Genomic DNA, 18,962 nt, shown 5'->3' on the forward strand with positions numbered 1-18,962 from the left:
GATACAGTTCCGACCAAAAATTTTCGTACCATGCTAAAACCATGATGTCAAATTCAACAAAAAGTAACTTATTTTAATGGATTAAAAAACTTGGATCCTATAATTGGATATTTTATGACTTTCCTTGGTAAGAATCTGAAAATTTCGACATAAAATTAGCTTTGTTTACATTTTTTCGTTATCCGGAGGACCGCGGTGGTTTTAGCGTGATCAGGGGTTCGCAAAAATGACATCAATTTGTAACTAAATGGCAACACTGTGACAAAGTTGAAAATTGCTTGTCATCATCGTGAATTGCAATTGAACTTTAGATTATTTTTTACATTATTTTATTACTATGTACATTTTACGGATCGAGCAATGGTCTTCTGAGTCACCAGAGCGCAGAAATTCTCTAGGGAAAATAAATATTGCTAGGTGCATTGTCATTGTTGAAAAGGTTAACACATAGAACGGCGTTACGGTTTCTCTTTGACAGCATTATTGGTTAGTAATTGATTATGTTTCACTGATTTTTAATTATGCTAAATAAATATTAAAAATAATGCATGCTGTTACAAGTACTTACTAAACGGGTTTAATTTTCCTGTTCTTTGTCTGTGGTAGGATGTAAAATTTAACCCTTGCACGTAGTCCTGCAGTGCTTTATTTTGCATGTAGTCCCAATACAGACTAATCGTTAGAAATATCCGAACTCATGTTATAGTTCAGTAAAATTTGTAAATACGTATCGACTGTGCTTCATCGTTGTTTTTTTTTTAAGGTACAGTATATAAGGTAAGGTATAGTGAAAACACATTTCACTCGTTTATTTCCTAATTATTTACATTTGTACTTACCTGTTATGCATAGCGGAACATTTTTGAACGTGGGATTTTGCTTTTTACACTGAAAAAAGCGTAATTTTTCACATTACAAGTATTTATTGTTCGATGCTAATTCGCTTTCGTTACACACAATATGACGGGCAAATCTTGACTCAAGTTGTCTATCGTCAGCTGATACGCAGTGTTTCCAAACTTATTAACCGAAAAATACCGCACTAACTATTCACAGAAGGTTTTTAAGCGAAAATTGATCCACAAACCATTCACGGAAGGTTAGGTTAGGTTCAGTTAGGTTAGGCAAAGATAGAAAATTAAATTGGAAAAAAAAATCACAATGCAACATGTCATATTGTAAAACTACCGCATGGTTGCTACACTAACAGGGGGTTACATAATCGAACGCACAGAATATTTGATTCACGTAGTCGACGGTAATGGTCGCAAGAGCTATCTTGCATCGGAGATACATTTATGTCGAAAAATACATGATTTACCGGCCGAATAAGATGAAGGAAGGGAGAAAACACTTCCACGAGCTTCCAAAAGTCTACAGAAACTCAGTTCCGTAAGTAGTTTCTCCTGTAAATTTGAATGAAGAAATGTGTTTTCACTATACCATACTGTTACCTTTTTTAATCAAATATACTCTATATCATTCACAGCAAATGGTGACACATGAACTCTCTCATCCGCAGTAAATAACTAAAGATCAAATTAGCATTTTTATTTTATTGTATTATTGGCACTGAGTAATTCGACCTACATATAATTTGAAAGTAGATTTAGCAACTATTGATGTGGACCAGCTTTTTTTTTTTTCTTAAAAAAAAATTAGGAATGCTGTTTAGCATTAACTCTTTATTGGGAACGCATTGAACTTTCTGGCACGTTTCCTAAATCAAATAAATACTGCCAGTGTAAGACTGGGAAGATAGAAATTGCAGGTTTCACAGTTCCATACACTTTTGTTATGTAAGGTGGTAGTGCGTTCAGTGAATGTCCACAGTCATTGAAAGTTAACTATTTCATGTAACAGTTTAGCAAATGCTCTTGATACAAGGAAGATATTGATGCCCTTGCACAAGAAGTGAATCATATACAAATTATGTTCAGATTGATAAACTATGACAAAGGTGATTACCTCTTTTGAAGACAAGGGGAAGGGAAGAATTTTACAGCAAACAATAGTACTTATTCTGTATATTGACAACCGAGAGATGTTACATTAAATTGTAAAGTATTCAAATGTCCTAATGACATTACATAGTATGGCCAAAATTCTGTACTATGACAGAGTCTGGTGACTAATAACTGATCTTTTGCCTTTCTTGCTAGTGGTTCTTGAAATTTATAGCTTATCATATAAACATGGACATATTTTTTGCAGTTGTTCCTGTTATTGATGGTACAATTAACATTGATGACCAAAATTTAAATAGCAATGTGTGTTATTTGCAGCAACTGTTTGGTGAAGATGATTTTTCTGTCTTCCATGAACAGGATTGCCGGAAGTTGATCATTTGTTGACATATGAACTCTTGCTCTTATCTATCAAACATTCTGTGTGTGTGGTGCAAAGTGGTCTGATTTATATTTTGTGTAATTCAAATTTGGGTACCAGTTTCATAGATCGGGGACACATTAAAATCGGTTATTTTGTGTTTCGTATGGTTCGTACTTACAAATTGTGTATTGCAGAACATAGTTCAAGGTGCCATTATGCTTTTTACACGAAAAAACGTACGCAGCATCCGGTTGTCGTAAGGCAAGCAAATGAAAGCAATGGCAATTGTGAGTCGGTGAGATATTTCTATTGAAAAATACATGATTTCCCAGTCAAATATATTCCACGATGAAAGAAAATAGCCCGATGAATGTTGTAAACCTTGGAGAAACTCATTTCCGTAAATAGTTTCTTGAGTAAAATTGAAGAAATGTGTCTCCGATGTATGAAACTGTTACCAAAATTTGTATTTACCATGTGCACTGGCATGCATGGATTTTATTTTTTGGAGGTACTGGAATTCTAAACGTTGATATTACATAGCTGTGTTCTAGGTTGAGGATGGGACACGCAAAAAAATATTTTGTAATTACCATTTCTAGTCTTCATTTTTTAAAAGTTTTTCAAAGAAATAAATGGCAATTGAGTCATTTTAAGGGGGTTTGCATTTACTTCTTGGTTCCCCACAGAGTTATTTTATTTGAAAATTGATTTTCTCAAAATTTCGGGAGGGGCTGGAGCTCCATCATCTCCCCTTTCCCCACTTTCCTACGTATGCCAGTGAGCATGTGAAAAAGTTCTTCTAACCATTAAATTAGACGGTCACTTTTTCTATTTTAACATGTTAAAAAAGTGGCCGCGGTGGCTCAGTCGGTAACGCATCTGACTACCGGGTCATTCCATGCCAAATCAACCAATTTTTTAAAAAATGGTTGCATGACCATTTTAGAAAAATTTCATTTTTAGTACATAGGTTTGTACATGTTTCTAGATATCAAAACCAATATTCAAAAAAAATTATTGTCTTTAGTTCTCCTGGGGCAGCCATTTTTCCAACATGGCGCATGGCTTTTTTTTGCTCATGTAGCAGTATACAGAAACCTTAATATTTCAAAAACCATTAAAGCTAGAGACCTAAAACAAAATTCATTTTGTAGCTAATGAAGTATACTTCCTATGATATTCAGGTACGTTTTGCTTGAAATTGCATCGTAAGTACGAAAATTATGGTGGAAAATGGGGTAACAATAGTTAAAAAATTGCATTTTTAAGCCAGATTTTTTTAATGAAGGGGTTTAGTCTAAGGCTTGATTTTTTTCATGTGTAGACCTACCTGCAGGGTGTCTGTAAATAAAATATCAGCCCTTTTTTACAGCATGGGCTCAAACATGGCCGTTCATTGAATTTTGACAGTTTTCGGGGTTAAATATCTCAGATGGGTCCCCGTTAAAAATTCTGAAATTTGGCACATGAACCTAACTCACAGTAAAAATCTCAACTTTTAGATTCAACTTGTTTTGGTCAATAATTTCTGACGTTGCAAAGTAAGGTTATTCTCATACTTAGAATAATGAAGTATTTTCTTTTTCTTTTTTAAATTTGGATTAAATAAAGCCTCAGGAAATATAGTAACATAAGGTTTTAATACCTGACTTACCATAAATTGAAATTACAAGGTATGACAATTGAAAATCTGCGAAATTTCATTGCAAAAGGTTTGATTTATGAAACATGTACAAACCTATGTACTAAAAATGATTTTTTTCTAAAATGGTCATGCAACCACCATTGGATGGTTTGGCATGGAATGACCCCTACCATGCTCAAGGTCCCAGGTTCGATCCCTCGCTGGTTCAAATCCGGGAACTTTTCTAACATTGGAAGCGGCCCTGGCGTCCACCCAGTGTCGAATGACATGGGGACCTGGGGGAAACCCTGGAGGGTAAAGGCAGTCAGGGGTGTGATGCTGATCACATCACCCCCACTCATGACCGGATCAAGAAAGTGTGGGGCGTTTCCCCCACACCCCCTATACGCCTTCATGGCATGGTGCTAAGCACAGGGGAGCACTTTATATTTTTATCTTAACATGTTGAGTGTGTTTTGTCAATTAGATTAGATTGTCTCCGTATTTCTTCACTTTCTGGGCCCGTTGACCCACTGTACGTACCCCCTCGAGAATTAAGTCAATTTTTTTTTTCTTTAATCGACAGCTTTCAATATTTTACGTAATATAATAGTGGTTCCAGCACTGGGAAAGCACAAAGAATTGATCCCGAAGTATGGCCCACATAGGTAAAAACCTGCAATTTTGGAGTGCTTTTGCCACTCTTTGTTAGTAAAACTGTTTGTAAAAGATCGAAAGAACACGTCGAAAATAACTATCAGTACCAAACCAAGAAATCCTAACCTAACTACTTAAAATTATAGCTGCTGTTATGGAATGTCATTTTGGGTGCTATATTCTCTTGCGCGAACCCTCCGTGCTGTTCTGCTTCATGGTACAGTAACACACTAAGGTAACAGACTTACTTTTCTTCACAATAACACATTTCCGAGAGCTAAAATCAACTGAAAACATTCATAAATAACAAAATCTTCATAAACCATGCAAAATATTTCACTGTCTCTAGGGGATAGAGAGGTCCAAGGATACAGTGTACAGTATTTTCTGTGTAAAGGTCTGGTCACTGATGCAACCTGCTTTCCGCAATTTAATGTTTTGTATACTACTTGAAATGCATCAATTAGTTCCTCCAATCTTCAAACTTATTGTTTACATTTGTTTCCAGCATTCTAAATGCTTTCCTTACCATCCTCTACAATAATACCACATAAAATAATACCAACAATCTGAATTCAGAGCACAGCTTAAATACAGCATGTCCACACTAGAGGGATCGAGAAATAAATGCTCGCCATTTAAAACCAGATAAGGATATTGCTGTATTTTTCATATGACAGGAAAGGGAAACTCCGAGATTGTGCAACACTGTTTTCACACAGCTACACGGTCGCGCATGCGCGTCAATAGCTTTTGTCTCGAAAGGAAGCCAGGCGCCATTCAGTAGTCAATCGCGCAGTGGAAAACATGTGGACACCGCAACAGAAAGTTCAGTGCGTGTTATGGCTAGCAGAAGAGAAATCTGTTACTCGGGTTCAATGGTGTGTTCGTCGTACGTGGAATGTGGATCCACTTTGTCATAAAGAGATTCTCCAATGGGTCAGAACACACTGAGAAACAGGTTCTTTACTACCGCAAACCGGCAAACATGCGAAAGTGTCTGTGAATGAGGCAACAATCGAACGTGTGAGAATGGCATTTGCAAGGAGTCCAAGGAATTCTATCCGAAGAGCTAGTTCCGAACTTCAAATTCCTAGATCGACTATTCACAAGGTTTTACACAAACGACTCCATTTGACTGCTTACAAGATCGAGCTTCATCACCACATAAAGCCAAATGATCGTCCGCTTAGGGCACATTTTGCAGCTGAAATGCTTCTGCGATTTGAAAATGACAACTCGTATCTGGACAAGATTGTTTTCTCGGATGAAGCAACCTTTCATTTATGCGGCAAAATCAATAGGCACAACTGCCGGATATGGGGTTCAGAGATTCCCCATGTTATTCAAGAACTTGAGAGACACACCTAAAGTGAATGTCTGGTGTGGATTGACGAGGAACTCTGTCATTGGACAATTCTTCTTCTTAGAGGCTACAATCACAGGACATGTGTATCTGGACATGTTGCAGAACTTTGCCATAGACCAATTTCCCCCAGGATCGATTTTCCAGCAAGATGGAGCACCGGCCCATTATCATCGACAGGTGCGTGACTTCTTGGATGAACGTTTCCCCGATATGTGGATCGGAAGAGAAGGACCCTTTGCCTGGCCACCCGATTTGACCCCATTTGGATTTTTTTTTTCTGGGGATATGTTAAAGACATTGTTTATCAAGGAGACAGACCAAGAAATTTGCAGGAACTGAGGGGCCTCATCAAAAATGCAGTAGCGCTTGTGATTCCCCAAATGCTAGAGAATACTTGGCGGAAAGTTGAATACCGTTTAGATGTGTGCAGAGCCACCAAAGGTGCACATATCGAGTTGCATTGAACATCATCTGAAACTCGGTGAGTTTTGTATCAAGTAAAAGTAAAAGTTTATGTTACCAATACATTCTGTTCACTAGAAATTATCACTTATTTCTCGATCCCTCTAGTGTGAGATCATTTCCCTAAGGCCTGATTGTATAAAACAGTTGATCCTCGATTAGCCAGTAAAATTGAACTGCAGTAAGGCTGAACTCTGATTTTGTGTTGCAGAAAAGTTGAACTGAGATTAAGTCCCTGCGATCTGAAGTCACAGTTAACCCACAATTCTTCTCAGATCAACAGACTTTGACCATAGTTCAGCTGTTTTATCATGGTTGTACTAACAAAATTTGCTTTAAATGTGTGTTGCAAGTGAGCATATTCAGCAAGATTCAAAGAGGGGAAAATCAATTCATAAATCCTGTTTCCATAATAATTATAAGAAAGATCCAAACATGCACAACAAGGTGAACAATGATAAATATTTCTTACCAATTTTGAAAATGAAAATATTTTACTGAATTCTGATGTCATGAAACTCAAATCAAAGGAAGTTGTGGCATCTCATATAGTCTTACCTATTGTTAGAAACTTGCAGCTTACCACAAGTCGCGGTAGATGTCGCAAATGCTTTGAAATCAAAACCTCGCTCAGCGACAACGGAAGAAACGCAAAAGTCCTAACAAATCTTCCTTTGCTGGAAGAAAAATTTCTTGTCTTTGCGCTTGCAACTGAGAGTGTTGTATTTCCTTACTTTGAAATTGAACACAGAAACAATCTTAACAATTATTTACAAAAATAACATTTTGTTATGAATCAAGCAGTTGTCTATACCCCAAAAAAGAGGACATTTCCCAATTTTCCTAAAACCCTGCCTGGATAATTTTTAGGACCCAAAAAAGAGGACATTTCCCCTGTAAAAGAGGACATCTGATAGCCCTATGCATATGTTGTTAGGTGAGTTCTGGTAAGATTGGTGGTGTTATCGTTATTTGAACATTTTTTTACCATTCAAAAACAGATGGAATTTTCTTTCCCCTTATGCTGGCCATAGTTTGGGATGAAATATCTCGGTTATTTGTGGCTTCCACACCCTGAAACACATTTTATATTCCATAAAACTTCGAAATCTATCCATTAAAAGAAATTTGACTCAATTCTTGAGGTGGAATCGTCTGCAAGGGCCCCGGCCAAAGTTGCAAAGAAATGCTTTCATTTCCTCTTGCAGGTCTGGGTAACCAAAGTCCGTTCCTCAACTTCAAAAAATAATCATTCAATCAGTGACATGGTCTTTCTGTCTTTCTAAATTTCTTTTACCTTTTGGCCTGTATTTAATAATTTTTGAGACAAATAGCTATCTGGCATTCTCAAAACACTGATCCCAGTTTAACTGTTTAACTGATATTTTTAAATTTCTTCCACCATTTATTTTGGATTTCTTCACTTCCAATTTTGTCTCGTAAGGTTCTTCAGTTAAAGACTGCAAAATGTCATTTGTGAACAATTTGTTCTAGTTTTATCATGTTGACAAGTCCAGCATTCGCTACCATATAGAAGAGCTGGTGTTGAAATTATGTTATGGTATCTAATTTGAATTTGAAATGCATTCACAATGACCAAAATAATTCTTGCTCCTTGGATACAGATTGAATTAGTGCATCGTATGTAGAGCGAAAGGTTTTATACACAATTCAGAAGTGCAAGCAATCCTTTATTTGATCCCTCTACCCCACAAGGAAAATTGCGTATGAAAATAACAACAGGCTGTAGAAAGCTTTGACTCTCTGAGTATGCTTGCAAACACATTGTAGTGTTACTGATTATAAGTTTGAGAATTTTGTACTAAAAAAATAACTTATTTTTGAACTGAAAATGTGTCTTTTCACATTATTTGCTAGCATTTCCTGACTGCTTCCTGTAAGTAATTGTGACCTGTATTTGGGTACAGTGGGTCCTACTTCTTATAGTGATTTGGAAACCCTATAGTTGTGAGACCAGTATAATCATACAAAGTGTGTATCTATTCCTGAACCAACCATAAATCAAGCAACATAAAAATAACCTCTGTTGTGAAATTCTATATTTTGTTTAGTTTTCTCTTTGATACCCAGTGGAACCATATAGTGGTTCTGATCCCACTTGAAAACTGTATGTCCAGTCCCAATTAGCCTTACTGTGCATAAAGGGGACTTTTAGTTTTCTGTAAATTAGCTTCATGTTAAAAAGTGTCAGGAGAAAAATGCTGTATATTTAAAGGGGTATCTCCATAATAATAATGTACAGATTTTCATGATGAGTCATGTCATCCATTTTATAAGATGAAATTATTCACTGCTGCTTCTAGAATGGAATTGAGAGCATTCACATGCAGGGGTTTATATACATCTTTTTCTCTGGTACTCCAAAAAGTTATGTTTTATGCAAAAAAAAAAAAAAAAAAAGTGCTGAGATACAGCACTCTACTGAAAAAAAGTGTTCATACACAACACTTTTAAGGTAGTACCAGGCACGCTACTGACTATTTACTTCTTAATATCCATTACCTTTTGCATTTAAAGACATGATGCATTTTTTTTACGAAGAATGTTACATGGCGGTAAAACTTTCATTAAAAATGTTTTAAAAATGAACATTTTCAGATCAGTTTTTTAAAATCTATTCTGCATATCAGTCACATGCATTTGTTGATTTTCAGCTCACTTCACACTTACAGGTAAACAATTAACCCTTCACTGGTATCATCTCATAATGTAACGTAACTGGTATCATTGTGTCTGATGGACACCTAATATATTTCATTGTGTAAAACATTATTTTCATTGATTTTAAGTAATTTATTTATTTCATGTCCTTCTTATGTACATTTTGAAGTACTTGAAAGAAAACACAATTCAAAAGAAATAAGGGCAAAAAATACCACGTGAGGCACCTAAAAGTACAACCTGAAATAGCGAAGAAACCAAAAACAGTAGCGATGTGAGGTTTGCGGGAAACAATAATATCAAATGGGGCTCGTAAATCAGAGGTATGGGGTGGGTCGAGAAATATCGACAAATGGGGCATCTGGAGCAAAGTCATATTTTTTTAAATGGAACGATATACAATAACATGCATAATATAAAAGAGCACACGCAGAGAAACACAACGCCGTTGGTCTCATGCATCTACTGCACATAGGAATGAAGATATGACCATGTGAAAATATGTAAACAAACTAACAAGTGGCCCACTTGACCGTCAGTACCACGGCATGTAAGACTTCTCAGGTGCCTGACAGAACTGCCTTTACGCAGAGCAAGTTTTGATAGCAGGTCCACGAGATCGTGTTAGTTCATAGCAAGCAGTCGTAGTGGTAAGAGCGAAGATTATGGTGTTCACAAACATAGAAAAAGCGGACATGATCCTGATTTATGGGGAATGCCGAAAGAATGCCTCAGAAGCCTACCGTGTGTACGCAGAGAGATATCCGGACAGACGACAGCCATCTCGACGTCTGTTTGGTAAGTTATTTATTAAATTAAGAGACACCGGAAGTGTAACACCACGAGCACGTGTGCGGAACAAGCCAACTACAGGTGAGGCAGGTACAACAAATGTTCTCGCCGCTGTTGCTGTGAATCCGCACGTTAGCTCCCGTGAAATTGCCAGGGATGCTGGGATGAGTCAGCGAAGTGTATTGCGCATTCTGCACACACACAAGTTTCACCCATATCATATCTCCCTCCATCAGGAACTTCACGGGAATGATTTTGTGGACCGTGTTCGGTTTTGCACATGGTTGTTACGACACGACACACCCGATTTGTCACGTATCCTCTTCACTGACGAGGCAACTTTTACCAATCATGGAAATGTCAACCTAAGGAACATGCACTATTGGTCGGTGACAAATCCATATTGGCTTCGCCAAGTGGAACGCCAGCGCCCATGGAGTGTGAACGTGTGGTATGGTATAATGGGTGAACATCTCATTGGCCCTTTTTTTATACAAGGGACACTGAATGCTGACCGATACATACAGTTTTTACAACATGAACTGCCTGTACTATTGGAGGACATACCACTTCAGACAAGGAGGGACATGTGGTACCAACATGACGGGTGCCCAGCTCACAGTGCAAGACGCGCTACAGCATGTGTGGAAAATACATTTCGAAATCGTTGGATTAGACGTGGAGGGCCTGTCAAATGGCTGGCTCGTTCCCCAGATTTGCTACCGTTAGACTTTTTCCTGTGGGGAAAGCTGAAGGAAATTGTCTACCGGGATGTGCCAACAACTCCAGAGGATATGCAACACCGCATTACTGCAGCCTGTAGGGACATTCAATACGAGATGCTACATTCTGTGCAACGATCTTTGCGTGGGTGCCTCGTTGCCTGTATCGCAGCTGACGGCCACCACTTTGAACACACACTTTGACAGGTTTTTGCTTCTTACGCAGTGGTTCTTCGACATACTGTCATGGTCATTTTCATTATGCTGTAACACTGTCAAATACATGGTGCTGACGATGTCTACTGTATTTTTTCTTCCTTTAACACATTCTGTCTTCATCTTGTCCAATGGCTTCCGACATCTCATACTTGTACATGCCGTGGTACTGACGGTCAAGTGGGCCACTTGTTAGTTTGTTTACATATTTTCACATGGCCATATCTTCGTTCCTATGTGCAGTAGATGCATGAGACCAACGGCGTTGTGTTTCTCTGCGTGTGCTCTTTTATATTATGCATGTTATTGTATATCGTTCCATTTAAAAAAATATGACTTTGCTCCAGATGCCCCATTTGTCGATATTTTTCGACCCACCCCATACCTCCGATTTACGAGCCTCATTTGATATTATTGTTTCCCGCAAACCTCACATTGCTACTGTTTCTGGTTTCTTCGCTATTTCAGGTGGTACTTTTAGGTGCCTCACGCGGTATATAATTCAAATTCAAAGGCAACTCATGTAAGAAATATAGAATCCTGTATGATATATTTTTTAAAATGTTTTAATATTGTTATTAGTTTTTATAACATACACAATTTAAAATGAAAATTATGACAGAATATGATTTTATAAACTTATCATTTTGGAATCAAATGATTTGGTTTTTTGGAGCACAGTGTTTCCTATTAGGAAGTAATATTAATAACCATTTTATTTTCATGCAAACTGGCAGTGAAAATTATCATTTTTACTAACATAGAATATATACTTATATTACAAGAATCTGTGAAAAACAGGATCCTGTTTTTTACACAAAATGTACATGTTTTTCTAATGTCAACGAATTCAGGAACATCGTGTGGCTTGAATTCCTCTTCAATCTTCAGAATCCTCCTCATGTGGAAGATTCTTCACCTCAATCAGCCTGTGATGCAGTTGTGGGGAGATCAGAGACATTGCAAGGGTCTTCATAAAATCAATCCTGGTCATCAATGACACATCTGTGTAGGCTTGGTGAAGAATAAAAGCATTGACACCACAGCCTACATCAACAGTGGTAAAGAATATTGCCATTGGCCATCTACGAGTTCTGCTGGATGTGTAATTTACACACTTCTGATCCAGTCCATCAACGCCTCCATTAGTCAGATTTTAAAAGAAAATCATCTCTGGTTTTCCAGTATCAGGGGTGGCCTTGTTGCCTTATAATCAATGGGTCCCAGGTTTGATATCCGGTGGAGGCACATAGTGGTTTGGATCCCACTTTAAACTTTAGGTACAGACCCAGTTAGCCTTACTGTGCATAAAGTGGACTTGAAACACCAATTCAATCAATCAATCCAGTATCAGGGTCATCACTCATAGAGTGGTGCATGAAAGAATCATTCACAGATGAATATCAATACTAAGAGCAGCTCGAAAAAATTTATTCAAAGTTAGGTGCCAGCTCTGGAAATCAGGCACCAGGAAACTACCTACTACTACTAGCATTTGTGCATACTACAGTGTGTTTCAAAAGTCGCACAACCCAAACTTTGAAAATGTATATCATGAAAACTGTAAGAGGTATTTACACCAGGTTTTCTGCACTAAACTAATCATGTACGCTATCACTGGGTTAATAAATATATGTTAGCATGTATCCAAATAAAAGCAATGACATTATTTTAAAAAATATTGTTAATTTGCTTAAAACATCTGAGAATTTATTTTCAACAATATATACCAACATAGAAATTTTCAGCGAAAAATGCAGGTTCAACCAGGACTCGAACACGGGTCTCTGATATACCGTGCGTGCCATTGCTCTAACCACTGAGCCGGCCTGGCCTCGCGTGATTTTTCGCTGTTGCTGTTTTACCTGTGTGGAATCTTCTCTGCCAGTGCTACCGCAACGGGATCTGTTGCCTTTGAAATACAGTAGACTTCGACGTTGCCTGGTTCCTTCCAGCGTAGAGATGTTAATTATTGAAGATCAGGCACACACAGGAAATGTACTACGTAGAAATTTTCAGCGAAAAATGCATTAACATCTCTATGCTGGGAGGAACCAGGCAATGTCGAAGTCTACTGTGTTTCAAAGGCAACAGATCCCGTTGCGGTAGCATTGGCAGAGACGATTCCACACAGGTAAAACAGCGACAGTGAGAAATCAGATGAGGCCAGGCTGGCTCAGTAGCTCAGTGGTTAGAGAAATCGTATGGTATGCCAGAGACCCAGGTTCGAGTCCTGGTCGAGCCTGTATTTTTCGCTGAAAATTTCTACGTAGTACATCTCCTGTGTGTGCCTAATCTTCAATAATAATACTAACTCTTAACAATTTGTGGGATCATTTGTTGGTGTTTGACTAGTCATAAAACAGTTGCTTTGTGAGGTACAGCAGAAGCAAGGGATTTTTCTTGGAAACCCTCTTGCACATGAGTGTAAGAATGAGTAGTAAAATACTCTTCAGCAATGCACACGTGCTGCTCCAAAGAATACGCCATGCTGAATCAATTAAAAGAACAGGCATAGTAGCATCGAAAGTGAGCGAAGAGAATTCAGTGTAACCAGAGGCAGACTAGGATTCTCTCAAGAGTCCAATTTCGGCACAAAATCTTGGTTTATGATTTTTCACGTAAATGTATAGCCAATACTTAGGCACATGTGGCATGCGTCTGTTGACAATATTTCGACCTGCTAGCATTGCCATATATGTCCCAAAAATGGTACTTTTTCACTCAACCCATAAAATCGCCAATAAAATTCCATCAAATGTTGCACATGACCAATATTGGTCGCAAATGACAGATTGACATAGCATCAGTCATCAGACATCTAATTATGACCCTTCGATAATTTCTTAGTATTTTTCTCATTCAAAAGTGCATTTCTGGAAAAATTTTAACGCTGCCTTCCGCCAGTTATTAATTTATCTAAATTTTCTGTATGAAGAAAACTGATAATTTATGCATTGAAAAATATCTCAATGGGTGAGACTTTATAATGCAGAAAACTCAGTGTAAATATCTCTTATGGTTTTCATGATATACATTTTCAAAGTTTGGGTTGAGCAACTTTTGAAACACACTGTATAAGAAGATAGCATCACGGTATTCAAAACATCGCTACATCATTCGAGAAAACAGGAAATGGGGTGTTGGGGGTCAAAGAGTAAGAAATTATTACTGACACTCTGGAATGTTCAGAACGTTGATTAAAAAAAAAAAAAAATCATTTGCTAACTTACGCCCTACTGCAGTCACCAGGCTGAAATTTTTAGTCGCCATGGCGGACAGGAATTTCTGAACTCTGACTAAGAGTTACAATAATAATGTCATATTAATCCAAAACAGTCACAGCAAAGACAATAATGCGAAGGCAAGGTTTCCTAGAAAAAGCTCTGTAACTGGTATCGTATGTCTCCGAGACAGAATAGCAACTTTGTCACAATAAAACTCATTGTCAGATAACAATATAGGAAGCACTTTTCACTGCACATAGGCAACAACCCAAGTGGAAGGTACAGGGAGGGTGAGAGCAATACCATTTCAGGGGGGAGAGGGGTGGGAACGAGAAAAAATGACCAATGGAGGGTTAATACAAGGACATGAAAATCTTTGCCCTTATTCCTTTTATATCCATATATTAACCTCTTTAAGTTTTCATGTGATATTTTGTGACTGTGTGCATTTGCTCTGTGTGGTGTTAAAGTCTTCCATTTTTATGCAGGAGTGTGTAGCGAGTACCATGGAGGATGGCTTTGTAAGTGTGAATGGAGTGCCGACACACATAATAACGTGGGGTGGATGGATCAACAATGGACTAAAAGAAGGCAGTAGTGTAGTATTAATCATATCAGGTAAGTTTATTTTGCCCAGTAAAATGACTAATAAATTCATATTTTTTTAATATTGTAGGAATTGTGATGGAGGAGGCATGTAAGTGAAGAATGAAGAGATGGTTACATTAACACCATAGTACACATGTGGGCAGTGCAGTGCCACTTAAAGATATTGTAACAAATGTAACTGGTTATTTCAGGAATTGTTGTACTCATACTCCATTATTTTTATTCATGCAGCACTGATGCTACTGCAGGCATTTACAATTGCAGTGACATGCGGAGACCTCAGCACTTGAGGTAGCAGCTGATTATGGGTAAATCTTTGAAGCAGTGTGCACCCCTCCCCTGCACACACACACAAATGCATAGATTACAGTGTGGTGTCAATGGAAGTGATAATTTGGCACAAAACCTGATTTATTATTTGGATCCAAGTCTGCAAATACTTGAATCCTCTATGATGTTCCACTTAAAAAATTAAATGTGATATTCATCTAATGTTATAGTAATAATAACCCATGACACAACAGCCCGTGAGGGTCAGGGCCTACCTGCCGAGGTGGGATATCATCCAACCGACTTACGGGGTGATGTTTGGTCAGCACGACAAACTCCCAGCCATCGTTGTAGGTTTCCATGACTGGGTTACTCTACTCATTCATAGCTCTCCAATTTCCTCACAATGGTGGGTGGCCACTGGTCCCATACACAGGCCGAAATCTCAGGAGAAAAGCCGTTACGCTTCCCCCAGGAGACTCAAACCTGCACTGGTTCCATAGCCAGAGCCCAAAGCATGATGCCTTAGACCACATGGCCATGGTGCAAGACTCCAATGTTATAGTGTATAGTTTAAAAATTAGTCCCCACCACATCTGACTACCATGCGAGAGACCCAGGTTCGATCCCCGGTGGTTCCGGCACCCACCCAACGTCATATAAAGTGGGTACCTGGAGGAAACTCTGGGGGGTAAAGGTGGCCAGGGGCGTGGTGCTGATCACATCACCCCCAGCTCGGCCGAGATCAAGAAAGGGCCCCACACACCCTCTATATGCCTTCATGGCATGGTTCAAAGCACAGGGGAACACTTTACTTTTTTTTTTTTACATCTCTGTAAATAGCTAGAAAACAGATGTTAAATAACCAAATACAAACTTTAGAGTTGTACTTTGAGTGAAGGAAAATCTTGTCCTATTACACTTTTGATTTTCTTAACACATTTGCACAAACACATGCACATGCAAACATCAAAGGGTGTTATGGGGACGTCGGAACCCCAATTTGGACTTAATTTTCTTGAGGAAAATGAGTCATTATTTTACCCCATTTCCCTACCAATAATGGCATTCAAAATACTTTGCAGCAGCCTTACTTCCCCCTCCCCTTATAAATTTCTTGGTTATGTTTATACAGGCAAACACATGCACAGACATGTAAGGAATTTCAACGGAAAAAGGTCTTTGTTTAAATTTAGAGTACAGCTTGAATGTTTGCAATATCCCGCAGAAGGAGCTCTGTAGGACATAAATGAATTGTAAAATAGATTTGGCACAACAGTCAAATATGTAAAAAAAATCTACTAATCTCATAGACCTTAGTGTTTATAAATACTATCATATAAATTTAAGGAATAATGTATCTAACTTTACAAAAAAGAATCATGCATGCACTATATATTTGTACAGTAAACCCTCATTAACACGAATCCCAAGGGACCGAAAAATCAAGAGTTCGTGTTAAAAAAATTGGTGCTAACGGGGACTCAAATTTTATTGTTGTAATACAGTCCTTTCTACACATTAACCATTTACAATACGTATTATGTATGTCGTCATAGAAAAAACTACTACAGTACTACAGTAATTAACTTTAAAAAATGAAGTACTCAGATCATTTTCTGGTGAAAAATTCCTGTATATTGCACTGTCGCAGATGGGAACCCAAATGCCTGGTAACTTCACGGCCAACTGTACTCATAGCTTCCGTAAAACTAGCAGTCAATTCATACTGGCTATGTTTTAAAGAATAGAAAAACACATCTGAACACGCAACTGAATTTGTTGGTTAAATACGTATAGATCCACCAAGCTATCTGAAACCTTGGAAAATGCGAACTACAGGCTTCCCCGTAACTTTAACTAGCGACACTAGCGCCACTTCTCCCTCGCCAGGTTTTCAGAAGGGTTGGTGGATCTTTATAAGTTCATTGTTGACGCGATTGTCGAGCAATTGCACCCAAGTTTTAATCTTGATGTTACTCGTACTGGCTGTGTTTTAAAGAATAGAAAAACACATTTGAACACATTGTTGATCTGAATCTGTTGGTTACAATACTGTATAAGTTTATTGTTGACACGATGATAGAGATTGTTGAGCAATTTCTTACATACCTAGCAGAGAAACAACAAAAAAAAATATGAAAAACTTTGAAAGTTTGTGTTAAATGAGATCTAATGACACAACGGACTAAAAAACAGTTCGTAATTCGTGGTAACCGAAATTCACGTTAACCGATAAAACTTTCTATAAGATATAATACATCCCTGCTGGGAGCAACATTTTGTTCATGTTAACCGAGTTTTCATCTTAAGCGAGTTTGTGTTAACGAGGGTTAACTGTATTATGGCCATACTTGTTTATCATTGTTTTTAATATTATAAATGTTCAATTTATGTAAAGTTGTGTATCTCATACGTGCGTTATGTAAACATCTTTGATGTTTTTATACTGTAACATCTCTTATACTATATCTTATCTATATTTACATGTATCTGACGATATCCATACCCATGGAAAAATGGGTCAACGGATAAATAAAGATTATTATTATTATTATTATTATGATATAGTGTATTTTTGCACTTTTCACTAGAACATTGTATCACCACAGCCAAAGTACAGACATACACACATATACGATACATATTTCTGATTGTTATGCTTATCAATATATATTCATCATATATGCATATGCCCCTTTCCCCTTGGGAGATAATGCTAGGCCCTTTCGCCTTGGAGATAATGCTACTAAAACAAAAGTGATAGAAGTTTTTTTTTTTTTACTTATTATAAATAAACTGTTCAACAATGGAAATTGAACAATAGTATCGAACTCTTATCAGTTTTGTTCTGCTGATCATGAATATCAAAAGAAATTTGAAACTTAGCTCTAGTTTTCATCTTATGCAGATTTGAAACTTAGCTCTAGTTTTCATTTTATGCAGGTCTGTACCTATGAGTGAAATTTACAGTAAGTTGAAAAGTATCTAATGCAGGTTGGCCACACTGAAAAATTTTCAACTTTCAGTTGTTTTTCATTTAACCTCACTTGTACTGTGTTGCTCTAGAAGTACAGTTTCATGTGTAACAGCTATTACAATTGCTTTGTCAAGTTCTATTGAATAAGTGGTATTTCATGTTTCCGTGTTGGAAATTTAATTGTTTTTCTGATTAATTTCAAAGGGCCACAACTAAGGTTACAAGCATTTAGTAAATAGAGGAAGATTGGATTAGGTAAATAATTATGCTCTCCTAGAATTGTCAGTGTCAGACACAGTTCGATTGGAAAAATTTCTAACATCATTATCATCATTATTATAATAATAATTCTGCAAGATATTGGCAAGGTTGCTTTGATTGATTGATTTGCTTTATTTTACTTCGCCTTTGTGCCACCTTTGACTAATTTGCGAAGATGGGGATGAGTGATGATATGATGAAATTGATGAATGGATACTCTCAAACATCCATGCCCAAGCCAGGATTCGAACACGGGACCCCTGGTGTCGTAGCGTGATGTGCTAACCACTCCACCACAGGGGCCGGCACATGGTTGGTTTGGTTATATTGTTGTTACATAACTCCGGAGTTCAGGCACTACAACAGTTCGAAATATGGCAAAAGATATTTCAATATCCAACAGTAATGCTAAAGAAACTGTGAATTTTCTCAATTTGTTTTAGCAAGTGTTGTAAGTGTTCAAGACCTCAGTTAGGAATCGAGATAAGAAATGGTGAAATAACAGTCTATCATCAGCATCATTATGAAAATATACCTTTTAGTAATGTGTAAGAAGAGAGAGAGGAAAATTTCTACCAAACAGCCATCCCCAAACTCGAACTTATGTTTATGCTATTTGGTTTCGGATGACTTGGAAAGTCATGTTAAATTACCCATAGATAGCATAATAGGAACAATTTACACCGCGCAAGACTCAAATCGCGATGGGAGATCAAATAGATGCCTCAATAAATGAGGGGAATGAAATGTAAGGCAG

At 37.6% G+C, this 18,962-nt stretch overlaps 1 protein-coding gene across 1 annotated transcript in view; it reads left to right on the plus strand.

Moving 5' to 3' along the window:
* The first annotated feature begins 262 nt into the window (after nt 1-262).
* Nucleotides 263-18,962, plus strand: part of sturkopf (lipid droplet associated hydrolase sturkopf) — a 44,389-nt gene continuing 25,689 nt past the window's right edge. The window contains exons 1-2 of the mRNA XM_083117315.1: nt 263-486; nt 14,574-14,703. Of these exons, the coding sequence (XP_082973441.1) occupies nt 14,592-14,703 (112 nt within the window). The 5' untranslated portion in view covers nt 263-486; nt 14,574-14,591. The remainder of the gene's footprint in view (nt 487-14,573; nt 14,704-18,962) is intronic.

The sequence above is a fragment of the Lepisma saccharinum genome, chromosome 2 (genome assembly GCF_977018435.1).
Source record: "Lepisma saccharinum chromosome 2, izLepSacc3.1, whole genome shotgun sequence".
NCBI classification, from domain to species: domain Eukaryota; kingdom Metazoa; phylum Arthropoda; class Insecta; order Zygentoma; family Lepismatidae; genus Lepisma; species Lepisma saccharinum.